This window comes from Parus major, chromosome 12 (genome assembly GCF_001522545.3).
Source record: "Parus major isolate Abel chromosome 12, Parus_major1.1, whole genome shotgun sequence".
Classification (NCBI taxonomy): Eukaryota; Metazoa; Chordata; class Aves; order Passeriformes; family Paridae; genus Parus; species Parus major.
This window is the reverse complement of record NC_031781.1, coordinates 13,408,340-13,429,367: the sequence shown is the minus strand read 5'-3', so window position 1 is coordinate 13,429,367 and position 21,028 is coordinate 13,408,340. Positions and strand designations below refer to the sequence as shown.

Genomic DNA, 21,028 nt, shown 5'->3' with positions numbered 1-21,028 from the left:
GCGGCTGCAGCGGGAGGAGGAGGAGAGGAAGAAGAAGCTGCAGCTCTACGTCTTCGTCATGCGCTGCATCGCCTACCCCTTCAATGCCAAGCAGCCCACCGACATGGCCCGCCGGCAGCAGAAGGTACCGGCCGTGCGCTGCCCTGCGCTGCCCGGCTCTGCCCTGCCAGCCAGGCCCATCCTCTCCTCTCCATCACCCACCTTTGGCTGCTCCCTGCCTGCCCCTGCCATCCACCCACCTGCCTGCCCCCTTCTTACCTACCCGCTGTCGACTTACCCCTCTGCACGCTCCTCTACATACCCCCTCTGTCTGCATCCCTGCCCGTTCCTCGCCTCTCCTGCTGCTCCCCAGGCCTGCAGCTCCCCGGGCACCCCAAGGGCACTCCCGGCACAGGGCACCTTGGGCCCACGTGGTGCGGCTTGCTGGCAGCAGCCCTGTCCCGAGGCTCGCAGAAGCCCCCTGACCCCTTGTCACCCTCCGTGCTGCTCCCCGACACGGTCTCCCACACAAAGCCGGCGCGGTGACATACATCGTTGCTTCTAGTTACGCAACATCGGGATTCGGGAAGTTTGGGATGTTGGCCATTTGAAGGTTGTCAAAAGGAGAGAGAAGGGTTATATTGCTGGAAAACACCAGGCATGTGCTGTTGCCTCCTGCAAAGAGATTCCACAACTCCATGCTTACTGCAAAGTTTGTTTAACTGGGAGTGCTGGCACTGACTTGGGGAGTTGCTGAGTCTCATTTCAACTTCTTGCAAGTGTTTATGTGTGGCGAGCTCCCCAAGACCAGCTTCCTGGCAAAATACATCAGCAGAGGTTTGTGATGAAGTCTCTGTCACAGTCTTGACTCTTCCTCCCCAAGTGTGCCACCACAGCAGGGCCGCGTGCTGCTCCAGGCAGCTGGGCAGGAGCCTCACCTGGACTCCCCATCACCAGGAGCTGTCTTGGAGCTTGTTTCTCCTCTGAGGTACTAGTTTGTGGGCCAGGGCAGAAATTAAGTTTCTTCTGCCTCTGGACTCAGGCATCTTTCAGTCACACGCAGCCAACTTTTTCCCTATGCCAGAGTTGGATGTGTGATGTAATTTAGCTCTCTGAAACAGCTGGCTGACTTTTTGTCACCATTTTCAGTTGAGTTTCTTAGACTGCAGTTTTAGCCTTGATACTGTTCTGTGTTCACAAATGACCTTTACAATTCAGGCAGACTTCTGGATGTAGTGATGCAAACGACATTCAGTTCTGCTACACCACAGGACTATTATTAGTCATTGCAACATACGGAGGTAGGAAAGTGTATCCGTACTGTATCATGTAGTTTAAAGGCAATATAGGACAATCTGTTGCTGGAAGGTTGAATGATCTGCTTTTGTTTGCTGAACAAAGTACACAGCTGAAATTATAGCCAGGTTTGGGGTTTCTTTTATTTGTTCTTTTTGCCTACAATGCTTTTCAACAGATTGTGAATTTCCAGAGTAGTTTTGGCTTTTGTTTGCTGTGCAACTTCTTTGTGCTAGAGAAAGATGATGAAAGTTACGTGCTTGTTAGTTTCACTGAAATAAAACCAAATAAGTCCTGCAACTGTTTCTTACATGAAAGCGAACTGAAATTGTCAAGTAATTTATCCAAAGGAGCACGCAGCACCTTAGCAGTTCAGAGTGGCTGGGAAGGACAGTTTATAGTCCTTAAAATCAAAATAGTGCATTGTGAAAGGACAAGAGAAGGGAAAGGAAAAGGTGGGGAATAAAGTGCAGGTGAAACAAAGAAAGGAGGAGTAATGAGAAAAAATACAAAATGGCAGCAATACTCAAGGGTATGTGGAAGTTATATAGCATCTTGGGAGGAAATAATCCATTCTCTGTGAAATGAACATAGGGAAACATTTCCGGCTTATTAACATAGCTAAAATAGGTGTGTCTTGGAGGCTGACCATCTCCCCTCAAACTTAGCAGTGGAATGGAATTGGGAAAGCTAAATTTACCATGATAACATATGTAAAATTGAATTTGCCCTTTAAAAGGTGAATTAATTCTATTTTTTTGTCTTCTCTATATCCCTATATTCAGTTGTCATGCTGGGAGTAGATCCCTGCCCTTTTTTCTTAGCCACGACTTCTGTTGATGTCAGTTAAAGGACTACCAGAGCCTGGAGTTTGTTGTTGAACTTCACGTGCTCCTCTGCTTTGCTTTCCTGACACATCCCTCTGGGAAGGTGCACCCTTCCTTCTCTGGCTGGATGGGGACCAGAGGGTGAAGGTGCAGGATTTGATCCCGCTTGAGCACTGAGCTTCAGTTGCAATGTATTGGTTAGGTCTTCAGTAATGATAAAAGTATCAGGTGGTCAGGACTCACCAGACTGGAACAAATGCATTTTGCTTCTTAGGGGAAAGGTGAGAGAAAACTGGATTTTGGTTCTGCTCTGATGGGGGCTCTTGGGTCAGTTTGCTCAACAGAGGAGGGATAAACTGCTTCCTTTCCCATGTGCCATTTGCCTCTCCACCCTCATGATCTGTGGTTTGCCAGGGAATTATTTCATCCTGGAAGAAATAGGGAGCAGAAGATCCCTAGGCATTGTCTCCAGGCTGGTGTGCAGGACCACACTCCCTCCTCTCCCAGTGGTGCTGGACAGAGAGGCTGCAGCAGGTGCTGCTCGATCCACTGGATATGCGGGCCCGAGGAGATGCCAGGACCAGAACCTGCCCCACTGCCCATGGACAGGACAGGGTGTCTGGGAGTCCCACTGGGGCTCTGCCCAGGTGAGGGGACCAGCTTCACGCCAGGCTGCTCAGGCCCCACACCCGTGGCAGGGAGGTGCCACCACAGAGGTGTCTGGGCACAGCTGTGCAGCAGTGAGTGCTGGGGACCTGTCCCCAGCGCTGCTCAGGTTCTGCCCAGTGCTGGAAGAAGAAGGATGAGTTTTGGCTTTACCTGGCTTGCAGCTCTCCCCTGTAGAACGGGAGATGCTGTAACCTTCGAGCACAGCCCAGGCAGGTGACCATGGCTTTGCAGGTGAGACAGTAAAGCTGTTGCCCTGCAAAGTGGTTTCCTGGCTGGGCTACCTGATAACAGCCAGCCCTCCCCACCTCAGCTGGAAGACTGCAGCTGAGATGGGCTGTGTTGCAGTCAGCTCCTGCCAGGCTCCCAGAGCCTGGGCAGCTTCACCTTTGCAATTTCCTCAGATAAGAAAGTGTTGATTTTGTTGTGGCTGCAACACTGAAGTTCTTGCCTGGGCTGTAGATCCCTGTGGTACCTCCTCTGAGGTGTGCAATCCTCCCTCCTTGGTCCTGCAGTGCTGCTATGTCAGAGCTGGCTGGTGCCCCGGGGGCCGTGTGTTCCAGTGCTGTGAGTGCACAGACACAGTGGGCACCACTCGTGTAGCCACACACACAGGTGTAGTGCTTTGGAGCTGGAAAATGCAGCCTGGTGTTCTGCATCACCCATGAACCACCCTGGAACAAAGGGAACTGTGTAGTTAAGGTGTTGTTGCACCACAAAGGTAATTACCTGCTGTTTGATAAATTAGAATGTATATGAGAGCGAAGAGAGCAGCAGCAAAGTGTGAATGGATGGTGTAGCTGGGTATTTACTGCATGTGGGCATTACAGCACTGCTTATTTACACCTGCAGCAAACTGTTTCAGATTTCCAGATGAATTTAAGCAGATGCCACTCAGAACTGGTATTTTTCTGATCCTGACACCCCAGAAATTTCAGCAACAGAAGAAAAACTGTTTTTTACATCAGTGTGTTCAGGTCTACACCTTTGCTTTGGGTTTATTTTGATGTTTATGGGGTAAGGCTCCACTTGAGTAACTACACATCTGTGATGGATGTCTACCTGTAAGTTCTTTTATTTACATCTTTCTAGCAGTATTTCCTGAGGGAAAAGAAAAAAGGCTTATTAGATACCTGCCCGTGCTGTCTTACTTCCCTCTTAGGTTTCTTTTTTAAGCCACCACTGAATTCCAGACACATTTGAGATGCAGAGTGGTCTGCAAGATACTTATCCCTGTAAAACTTGGTGAAAATAAGGAGATTTCATTTTTATCTTCTACCCCAGATGAGAGGAAGGTGCAGTGTGTGGGCAGCCTTCACTAGACACTGAGGAATCTGGGAGAGGAACCTACTCAATGTGGAGGAAAAACTCCCATCAGAGCTTACAATATTGCTGGACATGGAAGGCTCCAGCCTCATGATGCAGCTTAGGAGGAAAGTGGCTTTGCCAGCTCCGTGGCTCTCAGAACAACGTGTTTTATTACTGCAGATGGCTCTGAGCTTGGTAATTGCTTGCCCAGGATGTGTGTGGTCTTTTCTCTAGCTCATGCTGATTTGTTGGAAGTAGAGTTAAGACGACCAGCTGTGCTTGGTGCCTCTTCCCACTTGATCCCATCTGTCTGAAGCCTTTGGGAAGAGAGCTCAGCCGGCAGACCAGGGATGTTGGACAAGGTGTGTGTCTGTAGTGATGCAAACCAAGCATCCTTGGATGTGGGTTGTACCTCTTGCTAAATATCTCCACAGCACAGCAATCAAAAGGCTGGAAGCACAGCCCTGGAATCGGTCTTTGCTCCTTCAAAATAGCATTAACTTGAAAGACTTGTTGGGAAAGGGGCAGCAGGAAGAACATTTTAGGAGATAAAATGTGGAGAGCATGTTAGGTCAGACATTGTTGCAGTTGCCCACTTTCCTTCCTGCAGAACATGGAAGTAGGCAGGCAGGAGAGTAAATCAGCTTCCAGTGGGATAAATGTGGGATGAAAAAAGTTCCAGATTTGTTGCAGATTACCAGGGCTACTCCTGGGAGAACTGGCTCATGATTTGGGTTCCTGTGTAAGCCTGTGGGATGACGTCAGGTGCATTAGCAAAATTCTCAGTCAAATTCAGAAAAGCGCTTAAGCTTATGCTTTGCTGAATGGTGATTGATTTAAGCACAATGCTTAATGCAGATCAGGTGTGAGAGTTCAGAAGCTGTTATATTTGTTATAGTGCATCTTAAAATACTGCAATTCCTGCCATTTCAGCCGGGACACAACAGTTAGGACATAGTAAAGCTAGTGCAGCCTTCCAAATAACCACGTATTTCTTCTTACCATGGGTTGGATTGTTACTCTCATGCTATACTTACACAAGTTCTCTCATAAAACCAACACATTGTTCTTCTGGGACAGACCCTGAAGTCAGCCAGTGTTGGGACTTGTTTTAGCAGCTTTCTGCCAGAGGAATTTGTTTTTGTGCTCAGATTCTGCTCTGCTGGTTCCAAGAAACCCTTGGAGATTTTTGTTTTCCTCAGCTCTGCAGGGCAGGAGAGTTAAAGACGATGCTCTGCTTGTTTCGTGTCTGTCCCTCAGTTGCTGTCTAGTGCTGTTTAAGAAGTAGATGCAAGGTCCAGGCAGCTCTCAAGCATGAGCTGGACCTCATGCACAGCTGTGCTGCAGCAAAGCATGCAGGATAATTATCCGTGCTATGCTTGTACAAACCTGGAAGGGTAGTGAGGGGCTGGCTTCACCACTTAATGTAGGCACAGGCCAGTGCCACCATCAAATGAGATCTGTGTGTGTGGCTGGGCTGTTGTCCGGGGCTGTCCCCAGCTCTGTGCCAGCCCTGAAGTGAAGGTGAGCCTGCGTGAGGAGCATCACCATGGCAAGGAAGGTCTGACACATCTGAGATGCTGTGCTGCATAGCACTGTGGAGTGCAGAATGTGGTTACTGTGCTCATAGTGTCTAGAATCTGCAGAAAACAGTTGTTTTCAGCTAAAACCCTTATAATTTATTTTTCCAGTGCCTTATCTTAATTTAATTCTAGAAGATATTAAATATTTGTCATATTTTGGCTATTTATATATTTGCACTTTATTGGATTGTGAAGTGGGTAATTAAATAGGCTGTGAGCTTGGTCTTTAGCTGTTGTAAAACTTTGTACTCCTGACCCATAGCCTGACATTTCAATTATTGTGGGTGGCACCTCTTGGGCCAGAGATGTTACGAACTAAGAGTGGAGAAGATTTATCAGATCATGCAGCTCCAAGCCCTGCTACAGCCCATTGTTTCAAAAGGCGTAATTTATGGCCTTGCTTTGCATAGTCTAGACACTCTCCCCGAAGCACTTTGCCTCTTGTACAACTTGTAATTTCTTCTGCTAAATGGTGAGTCACTTACTCTCCATTTACCTATGTGGAAAGTGGTCAGCAAGTCATTTACCTATGCAAGTTTTTTGTTAGCTGGAGAAATATTTAATTTGGTTTTAGCTTATGTAGCAGGAGCAGCCCAGCCTTTAACACTCTGCTACTAGCAGTGTATGTATATAAGGTCCAGAGCTACTGCCAGTGCTGTAGTCCAGAGTGCTACAAGGTAAATACCCTATTTCTATTTCATTATGTAAACTTGATCAGTATATTAAGACCAATCAATTCAGTATGATCAATAAAACTGTTGCTTGGAGGGTATTGATGTGTATCCAGCAGCACCAGGGTTGCGTCTACAAAATGATCTCTAGAAATCACGTATTTTAGTGTGTCTTTGAGAATTAACTCTAATTAAAACAGTAGAGTTCCCTTAAAACAGCAGACAAAGGGACTTCTGCTGGTGGTGAGCGGCTCTTCTCCTTTTGTCACCCAGGAGGGTGGGTGGGATTTGATGGATGGCCCCTTAAAGGTCTTCCCTTCCTGGAAATAGAACAGGGGGAGGTCCAAGGGAAGGTGCCACCTCCCTGCCCAGCTCTTTTAGAGAGTGGTGCAGGCATGGCAGGACAATCAGAATTATCTGCTCACCCTGGATGCTCCTTGTGCAGTTGGCACCACCAGCTCCCAGGGGGTCAGAAATGGGCCACCCTTCCTGAAGGGTGTGCTCCAAGGTCCAGCAATAGGGTCCAGCTGCCTCTTCATGAGTGTGGGAGAGGGGAGATGCGAGAGAGGGAAGGTTCCTGGGGAGTTCTCCTATGTCATTACCTTGTAGGTACTGACAAAAATACATAGAGCATCCTAACCTGGCACTTGTTATTTGTGGGTACAGGATATTTGGGTTACTTCGGCCAAGTTTTCCTCTGAATTGTGTGGGCTTCGTTCTTAAAACAGGACATAAAGTGCAGTCATGGAGCATTTGATGTTAACCTTTTGAAATTGTTTGAAAAGGTGCTTTTAGTGATAATATTTGGTATTGTTTGTCTGTGATTCAGGCTGATAAAGTCAGACATTTTCTAGAATTTAAACACCTGAGTCAAAGTGTCATGCAAATATTGATTGAGCTTGGGGTAAGCGATGCTGTGTTTGTAGCTGTCATAGTTCAAAACCTGTCTGTCTACTTCACAGTAAGGTTGTGAGCTTGGCCTTTTAGTAGAGTCAGGTATATGGTGGCCCTCATGGGCGTCTCCCCTTACCTAAATGTTAATATTTGATGAAGAAACTTAATGAAATCTAGATTTAGTCATGTTTTTCTGGGCCAGAAGGGTGGATTTTTTAGTGACAGTGCTGTGGTGTTTGTCTTTGGGGATTGGTGATGCGGTGTGCAAATCTTGAAAGAACCCCATTGACTTTGGTAGGACTTTGGGCTGATGCCACAATGCATTTGTGTAATGCCCTGACAAACAGGCTGATGGTCCAGCACTGGCCTTTTGTGATCTCCTGTGCTAAATTAGGGTGACATTCACACAAGGGCAGGGTGCTTTTAGACTTTCTAAAATGAAGAGTCATCAAATCTAGCTTTGTCTGTAGACCCTCTGCAGACCACCTTCTGCCCCCTTTTTGGGGTGGGATTTAGATCCACATTTGATGATTTAGGATTAGTATTTATGAACTGGATCTGATCCTGTACAAGCATGGAGCAGAGTGAGCCTGTCCCTGCAAGTCTATCACTCCATGTATGCCTTCAGCCAGGTGAAGAATTTTTTGGGGGAAAAGGATTTAATAAACTTTTTGGCAGTGGAAAAGAAGTACTTGTTTAGGGTGTTGTGGTTGCCTGATGTACTTCTGCAGGAGAAAGAGGCCTTGTATCCAGAGAAGCTGCAGCACTGTGCATACAGGCTCAGTTCAATCTCTTGGAGCAGGGATAAAAGGGGATGATTTGATTCCCAATTGCCTGTCTGGCACAGGGGAGGACAGTAATAGGGAGGAAAGGCTGTTTTCCAAGAACACACTTTGAGGGACTACTGATAGAAGAAGCTAATTTTTAATAATTGTGTTGTTGAAACAGTCTCACAGGTTACCTTGTAAAGAGAGGTGTCTGCTCTAGCATTTGAATTTGATTTCTAGCATTTGCATTTGATCCTGAGAACCCATTGAGCTGGAGAGGATGTCAGAGGAAATTTGCACATTCTTTAAGTTTGTAGCAGCCACTGATGTCTGTTAGTTGCAGTGTGTGCTTTCAATCAATGAGGTTGTGGGGCTGGCTGACTCCTGTAGGATGCTATTCTCCCTTTCCTGGGGAATTTAAGTTACCAAGGCACTTGATGCTAAGTTGGCATTGCCCTGAGGTGCAAAAGGCTTCAACCCTGTTAAAGGATTTTGCTGCTTTAAGCACCCCAATGTGTGACCACAACCCACAAGTTTTTCCCCACCTCCCCATCACAGAGGAGCAGCCTCATACTTTCCTCAGAGCCCTCAGGAGCAGTGATTTCCCTTTGTTGGTAGGGTCATGGGTGCATGCATGAGGGTCATTTCAGAGTCTGGAGGGTCACAGCCAAGATGCTGTCTCTGGCTGGCACTGGAGAGGACAAGGTGCCTGGCTGGTGGCATCCTGGTGAGATAAAGGGACTTGGTGTTTAGACCAAGTCATTTTTATATATTTTTATATATTAGAGGAAAATAGACCGGTACTCCTAAATACAGCTCCGTGCTCACTAATGTTGGTTCTACAAGAAGGCACCCACCCATCTGAGTTCCAGCTGGTGCTTTGCTTGGAAACAAACTCTTATCCCAAGGAATGATTTGGAGGAGCCCTGTCCAGCCAGTTGGCCAAGTGAACCTAGATACTGCAAAGACACTTTGGGAAGAAGTTTCTGGACTTGCTCTAGCCCGCCTTGACATGTGGCTGGTACAAGTGGCTGTGAAAGGGAGAAGCTGCTCCATGAACAGCCAGCCAGATGCAACCTTTGTTCCGTTCAGCACTCCCCTCAGGTGTCCCTGTCTGATGGGTGTGGGCTAGGAAGGAAGGAGCATTCAGGTACTGTGTTTATGGCACAGAAAATACTGAATGATTTGGAAACAAGTTGCAGCCATCTAGAAGTTCTGTTGGACTGCTGCTGATGCTGCCGGGGCAGCAAGGAGATGGTTTTTGCTGGCTTCACTTCACCTGATGTGCTGTTGCAGGGGGTCAGCTCCTCCCACACCTCAGCAGCAGATAATTCAGGCAGCTGGAAGGTGATCATATCACATAAGCAGAACATCAAGCAAAAGGCAATTTTCTTCTAAGATGTCAAATACCTTTTCCTCATTGAGCAAGAAGACACAAATGCTTTGCGTGTTGCATGTGACGAGTTTGCTTTTATTGTTTCCACCACTAGACTTGCTTCCCTCCTAGCAGACTGCTCCCATTCTTCTTGCAACCAGAGGTGACAGACTCGTCTCTGCCTCGGGAGGAAGCTAATGGGGTGATGCAGCAGGAGCCAGCTGCCTTGCTACCTGCATGGTGACAGTGCAGGGAGGAAGGAAGGCCACAGCCAGAACATCTTCAGCCACGGGCGAGGCTGCATGACCTGACAGTGGTACACAGTGCAAGAACCAGCACTGTGCCTCCCACCCTGGCTCTGCAGACCACCCTCTGCCACCAAGACCTCTAGGCAGAAGCCATCTGCTGATGTTATCTGAGGATGTTCTGAGCTGCATGGTGCTGGTTCTTGGTGCATAGCAAAGAGTTAGCTAGAGTTAGGACTGCAGAGACACTGTGTGTGCTCAGTCATTTGGAGGACAGAGCAGCTTCCAAACGTGAATTGATGGTGATGCTCTGCAGTGGGAAAGAACAGGGAGCTGGGAAGGGCATGAGGCCTGTCTGAGGGAGTTTGGAGTCAGTTTCAGCTTTGATCCCTCCCTTTATCAAGTGTTTGGTGTTTTAGTCTGCCAACTTTCCTCCTCTGGAAGGGTACCTGTGAAGGAGCTGGGGCAGAGAGGAGGGATTGCTGGCAGTTCTCAGGTGTGGCTATGTTTTCCTTTGCCATCTCCCATTTTCTCTCCATCAGGTATGCCCGGGCTATGGTGATGGGGAGTAATACTCTTCTAGCCTCTAGCTGTCTCAAGAGAGAGCTGGTGTCCTCAAAAGACTTGAGTTGATCATGCAGTGGTGGGTTATGTTGGGCAAGGCTCGGCCCGATATGATTTCTGCTTGTTTATGGGCTCCTGGACTTTAGTGGTACCATCTACTCTGAAAGATGTTGGTTGTAATTCTTCAAAGACCCTACCCCTACCCAGCTGTGGTCTTGTGGGTTTTATCTACTACTTCCTTCCCAGAATGGAACATTTCCCAGAATGGGACATTCCCACACAGCCTGAGCCACATGCCCAGCAGGGAGAGCAGCAGTTTGTGCTCTTGTTCCAGCCTAACTGGTGTAGGGAGGGAAGACTGGGCAGGGAATGGCATCAAGAGAGCCTGTTTTTAAACAGTGAGCTGGCTGCTTGTACCAACTCCCATGAGCCTGCATGACTGAGCCATGGGCAACTCTTTGAGGGTTACACCAGCCTGGGAAGGGGGTTATGAGCAGAGCGGTGGATCATGCCAGAGGCATGATGGAGGATGGAAGAAGTGAATTTGACACTTGAATTACACTTTTAAACTTCTGTTTTTGTTTGTTTGTAAGTGCTGTTACAAGTGCTTGTGCAAAGGTTATGAACTGAGCAGGACGTGGTCTGCATGGGCATTGTTAGATTTCTCCATCAACAATGAAAGCCACAGAAGTGCCTGGACTCCTGTGCCATACACATTGCTTGCTGATATAAAATGTGTTTCCTTCTAAGGCTGCATTGCATCCCTGCTGCTGAACTTATATTTGGAGTTCCTCAAAGCCTCTGACCTCTGAAGCATCTGTGGCAAAGCTCCTGCTTAGTACATATTTCATGCAGCAGGATGTGAGTGATAGAAATTCTTCCCGTAATTTCATCTCTCTGTAAACTCCCTTCCCTCAGCTTCTGTTGCATGCCAAAATATTCCTTTCTGCACAGAAGTCACCCCAAAAGTGAATCAGATCCTGCTGAGCAGGACAGTCTTCCCACCACCTATTTATAGTGCATGCAATTACCCTCCATGCATCTCGGAATTCTAATTGCCTTTTTATTGCTGTTTGTAGTGTGCTAAAGGTTTTTGAATGCTCATGCCTTGTGTTCTCATTAGCTCTATTTATTCCTCCTTTGGCTCCCTTCCTCAACGTCATCAAATTTAACATCTTCATTCCTCCAGGGCCTTGGGCAGCTCTGCCACTTTTTGACTTCTCCCATGTCCTCGCTTGTGTTGCTGCTCCAGATGCTCTGCGTTCCCCTGTCTTGGTCTGACGTGCTCTTGGGATCTGTCTCCTGGAAGGGCTCTGTGCCTGCAGTGATACCCTGTCAGTGATCCCTTTGCTGGGCAGGGTGGCTCAGGGCAGATGCCTCAGTGTCTCTGGGGCAGCTGTCTTGCATCAGACAGGGCTGTTGAGCGTGGTGAGGCTGCCCAGGCAGTTAGGAGCAAGTACATGATTTCCAAATGGGGAGCGACAGTCAGGAGTCTGGGGAGCAGCTGGTAATGGGGACTGGGAATTGGTAAGGCAGATGCTGTGGCCTGGGTTGCCCTGCATGGGTTTGTTTTGCCAGGGTGGCCCCAGAGCTGCTGTGTCATCAGTGGTCCCCTTGAGACAAGGCCCTTCTCTAGAGATGCAGCCTCTTGGGCTGGGGATGCATACAACTGGTATCACTGAGATTGTTTTTTTTTAGAGCTTTGTGTATATCCTGTACCAGTTTTCACCTAATGGGCTTGTACAGCACCTGGCACCCTGGTGGGTCACTGGAGACAAGCCTGTGTTTGTCTCGTATAGTTTCTTGAGTGCAAAGTCCTTTACAATGTTGTTTGCTTTATGTTTTAGCCTTGTTGTGTGGCATTTCCATAGCTCAGATTAATTTAATTATCCCCCGAGGTGCTTGCTTGCTCACAGTTGTCCAGGACTTTATTGCCCTCCTCTTGTGTATTGAGGAGCCCACACAAATCTGAATCATCGGCAAATGTAATCACGGTGTTTGATGTTTGTTCTTCCACGTCCGTGATATATACAATGAATGAAACCGGTCTTAATACCCATCTGTGCCTCCCCTTTCAGCACTTCTTATGTTCCAGCATGCTTACTTGCTGTGTGCAGCCCTGCCACTCAGATCTCCCTCAGATTCGTATTAAACACAGGAATTAATGTCTTACGTAAAACTCTGTCAAAAGCCTTCTCACCCTATAGGTAATTTATGGCCAGAACTTGCCATCAACAACTTGAGCATGTCTGCTAAGCACGGTGTCTGCTCAGGGAGGGCTGAGCTCAGTGTCTGCAGTGCTCTGTGGCTTGGGGCTGAGGACAGGTGAGTGCTCCATGCTGGGAGCCAGCATCCAGCTGCCCGCTGGTCTCAGCCTCCGACGTGGTGGCACTTGTGACATGGGCTGTGCAGCGTTACTCTAGGCTGGCAGCCTCATCTGTGGGCTCTGGCTGACTGTGAGGGTTCGTTAGTCAACAAGAAAATTACTGAACTGAAGCAGCCTGGAGCTTCTTGGTCTCAGTGGGAGTTTGCTGTTTCAGGTTCCTTGTGAAAGGTGAAAGCAAAGGCAGAGCTTGGCAGTTTGGGCACCGACTGGGGGCTTGAGTTTGGGCCAGGTTACAGGCTCAGCTCTGCTCACTTCTTCACAGACTCGCACAATTATCCAGATCTTTCTTAAGCTGTCATCAATAAGGAAGTGGTGAAAATATTACTCCTTCCTGCATAGAGCAGTGTAAGACAGTGAGAGCTTGTGAGATGCTGAGTTAATTGCTTAGTGCAGGATACAGGTCTGGGGGAGCACTGGGGCTGGACCTGGTGAGAGTGGACATGCTGTAGCTCAGACACACTCTGACACTGAGTACCAGGGGCTGCCCCTTCTGTGACTTGCTGTGTCCTCCAAGCAGCTTCTACAGCTGCTCCCTCTTAAAATAAGACAGTTAATAGTCTTGCATAATTCATGCTTACAAGTTGTAGACGTTTGATGATAGAAGGAGCCGATGTTTCATTTACACACATGTGGCTTCATATAGATCTTACCAGCTCTGTGCACAGCAGCCATGCACCCTTTCTTGCTGTTTGTGTTTGGGCAGGTGGACAGCAGGCTGCCTGCTGTTCCCATCGGCAGGGCAGTGCCTGGCTTGCCTGCAGCCTGCTCCTCTGACATTTCCTGAGCTTGTCACGGGTGCTGTCCTCCTTCAGGAGGGAGAATTGCACTGGAATACAGAAGCAGGACAGGAAAGTCTTCATCTTTATTGTTCTTAAAACCAAACTGCGGTATGAAAGGAAGGCAGTCTGGAGTCCTGAGCCTAGTTTTGCGTTGTTTGGAGTCTGTGGAGCAAGGCTCTGCTCCAGATGGGCTCTCTCGGGATGCATATGGATGTGCTCTGGCTGCCCTTGCTTGGGGCGCTCTCGGTGCAAAACGCGGCCTACAGATGTTTGTGCTCTGGTGATGGCTCAGGCTTCAGGGACAACCAACTGTGACTAACAGAAAATGGGCATTTTGACTAGTGTAGCAGCTCAGCTGCCCTCTGTTAAAGCCCACACAGCCAGGAGAAGAGTAAGACCTCTGATTCTTTCCTCTCGGCCAAAGGCTTAAGAGCCAGTGGCCAGCCAGAAGCAGCTGCCTTGCTGTTTGTTTACTGCAGGTTTGGGAGGGAACTCCAGCTGCTCCACTAGTGTGGCAAATCATCTCCATTTATCTTGTGGTGTTATGCCTTGATGATGTCAGAGGGTCTCTTTACATTGCATATATATTCAGACTAAGCAAATCACAGTAGTTTTCCTATTAAAATTTAATGATGAAAGATTACACTTATAAATGATTTCTCTTCTTTTTTTCTTAGCCAGTTGTTTCATTTGCTGTATAACCCTCATGCTAATGGTAATAATCTTTCCTGTGACTCAGGGGAACAGATGTGCCTTTTGAATTTGTTTTTTTTTTTTACCTAGACAGAATCTTCGTGGTAGTTTGTTTGGTTTTTTTAGAGCTCTGATTACTTGCTTTGCTATGCTGTGACCTATATTCAAGGTGAAACTTGTGATAAATACTTGCTTTGGGGAGAGAGGAACAACTATGTTTTTGAGAAGATTAAGGCCTGTCAGGCAGCAATCCTCATTTCAATTAGACATCAAAATGCAAATCATCCAGACTTCAAAGTATGTCAAGGTGAGAGTAGAAAGGACTTTAATACATTCTGAGATTAAATTGAAATCCTTGAGCACTTTATTTGTTCTTGGTTAGTTATGCTGTCTAGGAATGGTGTGGGGGTAAGTCACAATTGTTCAAGGAAGCCCTTCAAAAATATTTTTAGTCCCAGGACTTCAGGAGCTAGAGGAGGGATTTGCTCACCTGGATGCTTGGGAGACTGCGGTGTTTGAAAGGGTGAATGACAGAGCCTGGGCAGTGGGAAGACTGAAGTATTTTTTAAATTTCTGCTTGAAGAGATTAGCTATGGTTTTATGAAATGTAAATGAAATTCCTACTGTTCATTCTCTTTTTCTTGTATCTCCTTCTGACTTCTCAAGCAAACATTAATGAAAAAATTGGGGGTGAGAACCAGCAAAAAAATCTACTCGTCCCTGTTGAAACCATGGGTACAAGGTCGTAGCTGTTTATGTAACAAATCTCACAGGATTCAAAAAATGTCCTTGAAGTTGTCTTGTGCAATTTTTCAGAAGTATTTATGGAGTCACAGCACTACTTTGCACCAAAAATTGCAGCCATACACTGTAATTGCACATTGTGCACCTCTTTGTACCCTGTTTGAATGATCCTACTTTGTAGGTATGACACAGAAGCTTAATGAAAAAATAGCAAAAATGCAAATTATACATCTATCTTGTTTAAAAAAAACATGTAATTATGTTAGCATGTAGACCCTGCACTAGAAAAACTACTGTAGACAGAAAAACTCTTTAAATGTCTGTGTTCTTGAGAGCTGTACCTTGTGTGAAGAGCATTTGCAGCCACCTCATATCACCCCCTTCCCAAGGGAGCCAAGCATTCAGTGAATTCCCCGTGGCTGATAGATTTCCCTGGGCCTTGTGCGGCTGTGGCTCTTTTTACACAGCAGACCTGGGCATTGTTCTGGGGAGTTGCTGGGCCTTGGTAACTCAGCAGAGGTGGGAAGGGCTACAAACAGGGGAGCAGAGACAAAGAAACAACCTCCTGCATCATGTGGGCTACTGCTGAATCACTGTTTATGCTGTTTCCGTACCTGCTGACTTGATGCGTGGAAATAGGGTACCTCTATTTTTAGTTCTTACCTTGTGCATTTATGCACATGCACGCTAAAATGATACTTTTTGTGATGGGAGCAGTTTCTTGCCTACACAGGGAAAGTATTTCGGCATTGTGGCACAGTAATGATTCCCAGTTTCTTTCCTTCCTGAAATAATCTGCCCGAGGAGAGAGTGGGGAAGAGCTTCTTGCTCTCTGTAGTAGTACAGGATGCCCTGAGTGCCTTGGAGCTGACGCTATAATCGATGCCATCCAGACATGGTCCTGCCCCACTGCCTTTCTGGCAGCAGAATTGCAGCTGCCAAATTTTATTCCATATCCTGCTGGCTTCCTTTACCCTCTCCTTTAGAGCTTATTTGATACATAACTAGGATTTATCAACTATTGCAGCAGGACCACAGTGTTTTGGTTTGTTGCTGTCAGGTTTTAATCTGTGGTTTATTTTGCTCCTGTTGATGCTAGTGGAGCAGTATTGAGCTCTGTCAGCAGAGGAGAAGGTCCCAAGATGAAACCAGCACATTTGTGTTGGCAGGAGTTGTGTGTTGGCTGTTACCTGCTGCTGCATTAATTGTGCTGTGAAAACAGGCGCCACTTTTAAGGTAATTTAGATATAAATTACCAATATGAGCTGGGACGTTGAAGTGAGGCAAAGCAGCGACTCGTCTGTAGCAAAAAATTACTTTCATTGGGGACAAGATCTGGCTTATTTTGTTAATGCTGCAGGAAGCCAGTGGTTGCTGGTGGAACATTCCAGTGAAAACAAAGCTTTCTCATTCTAGTGTGTTTGGATTGACAATGGCATTTTGGGAAAAGAAGAAATAAAAAGTGCTCTGCTTTTAAATGGCTCTGTCATTCATGCAGCAGCAGCTCTGTCTGTCCTCAGCTGCTGTGACTTCAGAAGCCAAGATTCCCCAGAGCTGATGAGATTATTTGACACAGTGATATTTTTTTGAAAATGTATTGTTCCCTTCCTGGTATCTTCCTGGTGCATGGTGCATGGTCCCTGCCACCAGAAAGCCTAGGAGTGAGTGCTGCTGCTGCTAAAATGAATGAAATTGTGCATTCAGTGACGGCAAACTGGTCCAAGTGCTGTGTCCCATGTAAGTGTGACAAAAGGCTTGTCAGGATTCTGCTTTAAAATCGTGTGTCTAAAACCTTAGTGCTGTACTTGGCATCCATGATTTGCTCTCAGGAGAAGGTAGCAGGGGAATAGCTACTGCTGTGAATACTGGGTGAAGTTTGGCATCATCTAGATGGGAATTGTGCCTCTGACTTTAAGGTCTCTGTAGCTTTGGTTTCTGGAAAGTCTGGATGTTAAACTGTCACCTCCCAGCAGGTCTCATGTCTAAAACCACTTGCAGGGCAGCCCTGTGGCAGCCTTGCTTTCCTTAGCTGGCTTATGCAGAGTCTCAGTATCCAGAAATTAGTGTTGCCTCCAAATTCAGATCCATTTCTTAAATAACCATTTACTGTGCTGTGAGAGTTTTGTCTGGCCAGCAAGAATGACTTAGTGATTCTGGTACTCACTCCGGTCCAGTGACGCCTGATGTCTTTTGGGTCCTTTGCTGTCCTTCATCATTACAGAGCCTTGGCACCTGCACCCAGGAGAGTATGGTGTCCTTGTGAAACCCTTGCTGGTCCAGTTTCTGTCCTTTCCTCAGTGATATCAGGAATGAAGCAGTCGCTAGCATTGCTGCAGAGTAATTTTCTGCCTCTGGAGCCACGTACAGAGCTGCAGCACGTTCACTCCTCGCTGCACACCCAGCCCCAGCTTTTCCTGGTGTGAAAAGCTTGCTGAATTGTTTTAAAATGCCACAGCAGGAAAGAGCTCTATTTCTCATACTCCATCATTTATGTCAGCCCAACTGGTGATCTATTTGCCAGAAGCACGTGGCGGGTGTAAATGCATTGGCTTTACGTGGACCTGTTTTCTGTGTGCTTGTGGCTGCCCTGTTGAGGAGCATCACCAGCCAGTGCTGGAAAACTCCTGGGGGAAAAGAGGGAAGAAAGAGGAGAGGTGGGAGGAAGGTGCTCATCTTGAAGCAGAAACAGCATTTGCTTCTGCTTCACCTCCCTGCAAAGAGACAAGGAGGGCCTTTGGACTGTGCAAGGACACTTCCCTCAGTATGTGGGAATAAGGTAGAGCAAAGGCTACCCAAGAGTAGCTGTTTAGAAACAGATCCATGGTACCTTTGGGTTTTGGGGAAAGAAACACTGAAGGTTTGGGCATTTAATGTCTTTTTTTTTTATGGAGCTCAAACTGGACTGCAAATACTTTCCCCCCAAAGATGTTTAAAGCTAATCCTCACAAGGCTGAAATAGTGTTGAAGCTTCACGTGGAAGCTCTCCACAAGGCTTCAATTTTCAAGATTATTCAGAGATTTGCAAATTAGAAAGGTGCTGAAACCAGTTACCTTCAGCTTCAGTGGTACATCATTTGATGGTATGTGGTGTCTTGCAGATTATTTCCCAGGCACCATCCCCTGTCAGTGGTACTTTTCCATCACTGATGGTGTCTGTGGCCAGAGCTGTCTACTTGGCTTATAGCCACACTCTTTAGGGCACAGAGTAACCAAGGCAAGGGGAAGACAGGCTGAGCACAACCTGAGAAGGTGCTCTCAAATCAGGGCTGGCTGCCAGCTCTTTCCTCATTGTGCCCAGGGAGGTGCCAGTGGCTGTGCCAGGGATGCTCCCATGCTCGGTGTGGGATGCAGGATGTCTCATCAGACACCTGAGCAGACAGCTGGGAGGTCAATACCTCGTTAAAGCAAAGCCATGTATGTGCCTGCCTTGCCTTTCTGCTCACTAATTGCTGCCTCAGTGCTTCCTATCTGCATCCAGTAAGCGAGCTACCAGATAGTTAATTACTGCTCTGGTCTGAGTGCTGTATTATAGTTCATTCTGTCAATACTAATTGTTTTATAGAAATATGAAGTACCTCTTCCCCTTTCCTCCAAGGACTTTGAGACACAATGTGGGCTTTAATGATATCATTCTCCCTTCTGTCCACTGTGAGCAGGAAAGTATCGCCCATTTTCAGCAGGCACTTAGGGCTATTTGTTGGAGAGTCATGAGCACTCTGCTTCTGGGGTCTGTTTCTGTGCCTTTCCAAAAAAGCTCTTTCCTTGCCCTGGTACCTTTGGTGCTGTGTATTTATAACTAATCAATTGCAACCCAAGATCAGAGCTATGATTATCAATTGTTCTGATGAATCCAGTCAATGCTTCCTTACACAGTTCCATTCCTGGGTGGGGTTTCTTCTTGCTTTTCAACCTTTGGTTTAGTAAGTAGATGCAAAAGAATAAGTAACTTAAGCAGGGGGTTTAGGTGGGCATCTACTGAAAGTGCACACAGCAGTGTATAAGGATAGAAAATAAGGAAAATTCTCCCTTTCAGGCATGGAAATTGTCATTCAGTTGTATCTCCATGTACTTGCACTGAGCCAGGTGGCTAAGGTGGGCAACCACTGGTGATGGCTCTTTGCAGGGGGATTTATAATTTTGAATGTGTTTTTATTACTGCCCTGCAGTAAACACCAAATAAACATTCATAATTAAAGAAAAGTAAATTTAAATGTGCTGCACATGTGTTGAGCTTCAGGTGTGTTCATAGTGACTAATGTTTTGGGGCTGTGTTCTGGTTCTCTTTGCCTCACTGGAGGTTTTGCTGTTAGCTTTTAATCGTTAGTGGCATTGCACAGAGCAGGATGAATTCCCAGGTGAGCACCTGCAATCTGTGCTGTCATGCAGAGATGAAACAGGAGAGCAGGGAAGAGCTCTCTGCCTGGCTGTGGGAAAGGCCCTGCCACCGGGATGCTCCAGACCTGAGCCTGACTGCTTTCTGTACCTACAACTTCCCGCAGAAGCCTCAAGAATGAGATGTGGGTATGCCTGAGGCTGAGGTGTGATTTTAACAGGGATGGGGAGGATTTGTTGACACAAGGATGGATGGCAAAGTCCTGTTCCCAGTGGGTTGGTGAGGATGAGAAGTGTTTTAGCCCTTCACTATGTGACACCTTCTGCTTGGGATGTGCCTCTGTGTTGCTCAGCACAGCTGCAGGTGCACATTCACATCAGGGCTTCATCTGCTGTCAGCTGGTTACACCACACAAAAGGAGGATGACTGGATGCAAGGGTTGATGGTATTACTCTGCCTTCCCAGGGGATTCACAGAGCAGACCATACTTAATTAGACTTGCTTTTATACTTAATTAGAGTCGCTTTCAGAAAACAGCACAACTTCTGGTGCTATCAGTGCTTTTCAATGGCAAACACGGGAGGGCAAGCAGCATTTAGTTTCTGCAGACCCACAGAGCCAGAAATACTCAGACTGAGAGGCAGGAGTACTGATCCATGGGCTGAATGGTGCAGGATGACTGCTGGCTACTCCCACAGGCATGGCACAGTGCTGGACTGCTGGACATGCTCACTGCATCCTTGTCAGGCTGAGGAATCCGTGCTGAAGGTCTGAAACTGTGTACACAGGCTGAGATTACATGGCTGTCAGTGCAAGCTGTGAACTGGGAGGTGACACAGCTTTTTCTCTGAAGGAGAGGTTTTTTTGCATATTGTGTGGGATTTATAAACAAAACTTACTCCAGTACAGGCTGAATCTTTCCTGTATTCTATTAAAATATGGGGGGACAGGAGGCAAAAATTAGCCTTTTAGACTTAATCTCTATCTTGTTCATCTGTATTGAGCTCTGAGAGTGTTTGTGAGCAGAGAGTTGTTGTTTGGCTTGGAGTTCCTGTACAAGGACTTTCCATCTCAGCTGAGCACTCTCAGTGCTTTCTCTGCTGTTCTTCTCCACAAACACTCAGTAAAGTTTGATGTGTTGCTGATGTCATCTGCAGGATGTTCTGTTCTGTGGCTTTAAAATGCATCCCAATTTCAAACCTGCTCCATTTCGTTTAAGAAAGACTGTGCTGGTGCCCTGGCTGTCACATCACGCAGGCTTGTGGAAGCCTGCATGTTAACTGGTCTCTGAAAACAGTTTCCTGGTTCTCAGCAACAAATGTGATTATGGTTACACTGGGGAATGGAAGCATTGGAAGCCACGGTGTTGCATTAAAGGTCAAATTCAGTTGATTTTTAGTTCTTCAGCAGCAGCAGCCTCCTCTCTTTTACACCTGTGACTTCATGTATGTCTGCCAAGGCATAGGCAGGAGCTTAGAGTTTGAGTACCAGGTAGGCCAGGCTTTGCTTCTGGAATTTTTCTGAGAAAAAAGAGGCAGTAACATCTTTGCTCTTAGTTGATTTTTTTAAGAGAAGAGCCTGGTGCTGCTGTCTCTCAGTGGTACCCAACGCTGCTGCTTTGAGCCTGCCATCGGTAGGAACTGGGGAGCCCCAGTGCTGTGTGCAGCTGGATTCTGGGTGGGAGTGATGCAGCTTGCTGGCTGAGACCAGCACCTGGAAAGCCACAGGCTTCGGTGGGAGTGGGGCCAGTTTCCAGGCTATGCCTGCTTGGGACCTGTGGCATGAGGATGTGTATTTTGGGAGGGCGTGGGATTCCGTGTTCCAGAGTGAGTGAGCTCCCACACGTGTACCCAGGGATGTGCAGCAGCTCAGGATGTCACTGATGATGTTTGTCACATTAATATTCATCTCCTGTGTT

At 47.0% G+C, this 21,028-nt stretch overlaps 1 protein-coding gene across 21 annotated transcripts in view; it reads left to right on the top strand.

The window, feature by feature from the left end:
* Nucleotides 1–6: 6 nt before the first annotated feature.
* The window catches only part of CADPS (calcium dependent secretion activator), a 205,842-nt gene continuing 184,820 nt past the window's right edge, over nt 7–21,028 (top strand). For all 21 annotated transcript variants that reach the window (XM_033517383.1, XM_033517380.1, XM_033517378.1 and 18 more), the window contains exon 1: nt 7–124. In XM_033517383.1, coding sequence (XP_033373274.1) covers nt 59–124 — 66 coding nt within the window. In that variant the 5' untranslated portion in view covers nt 7–58. The remainder of the gene's footprint in view (nt 125–21,028) is intronic.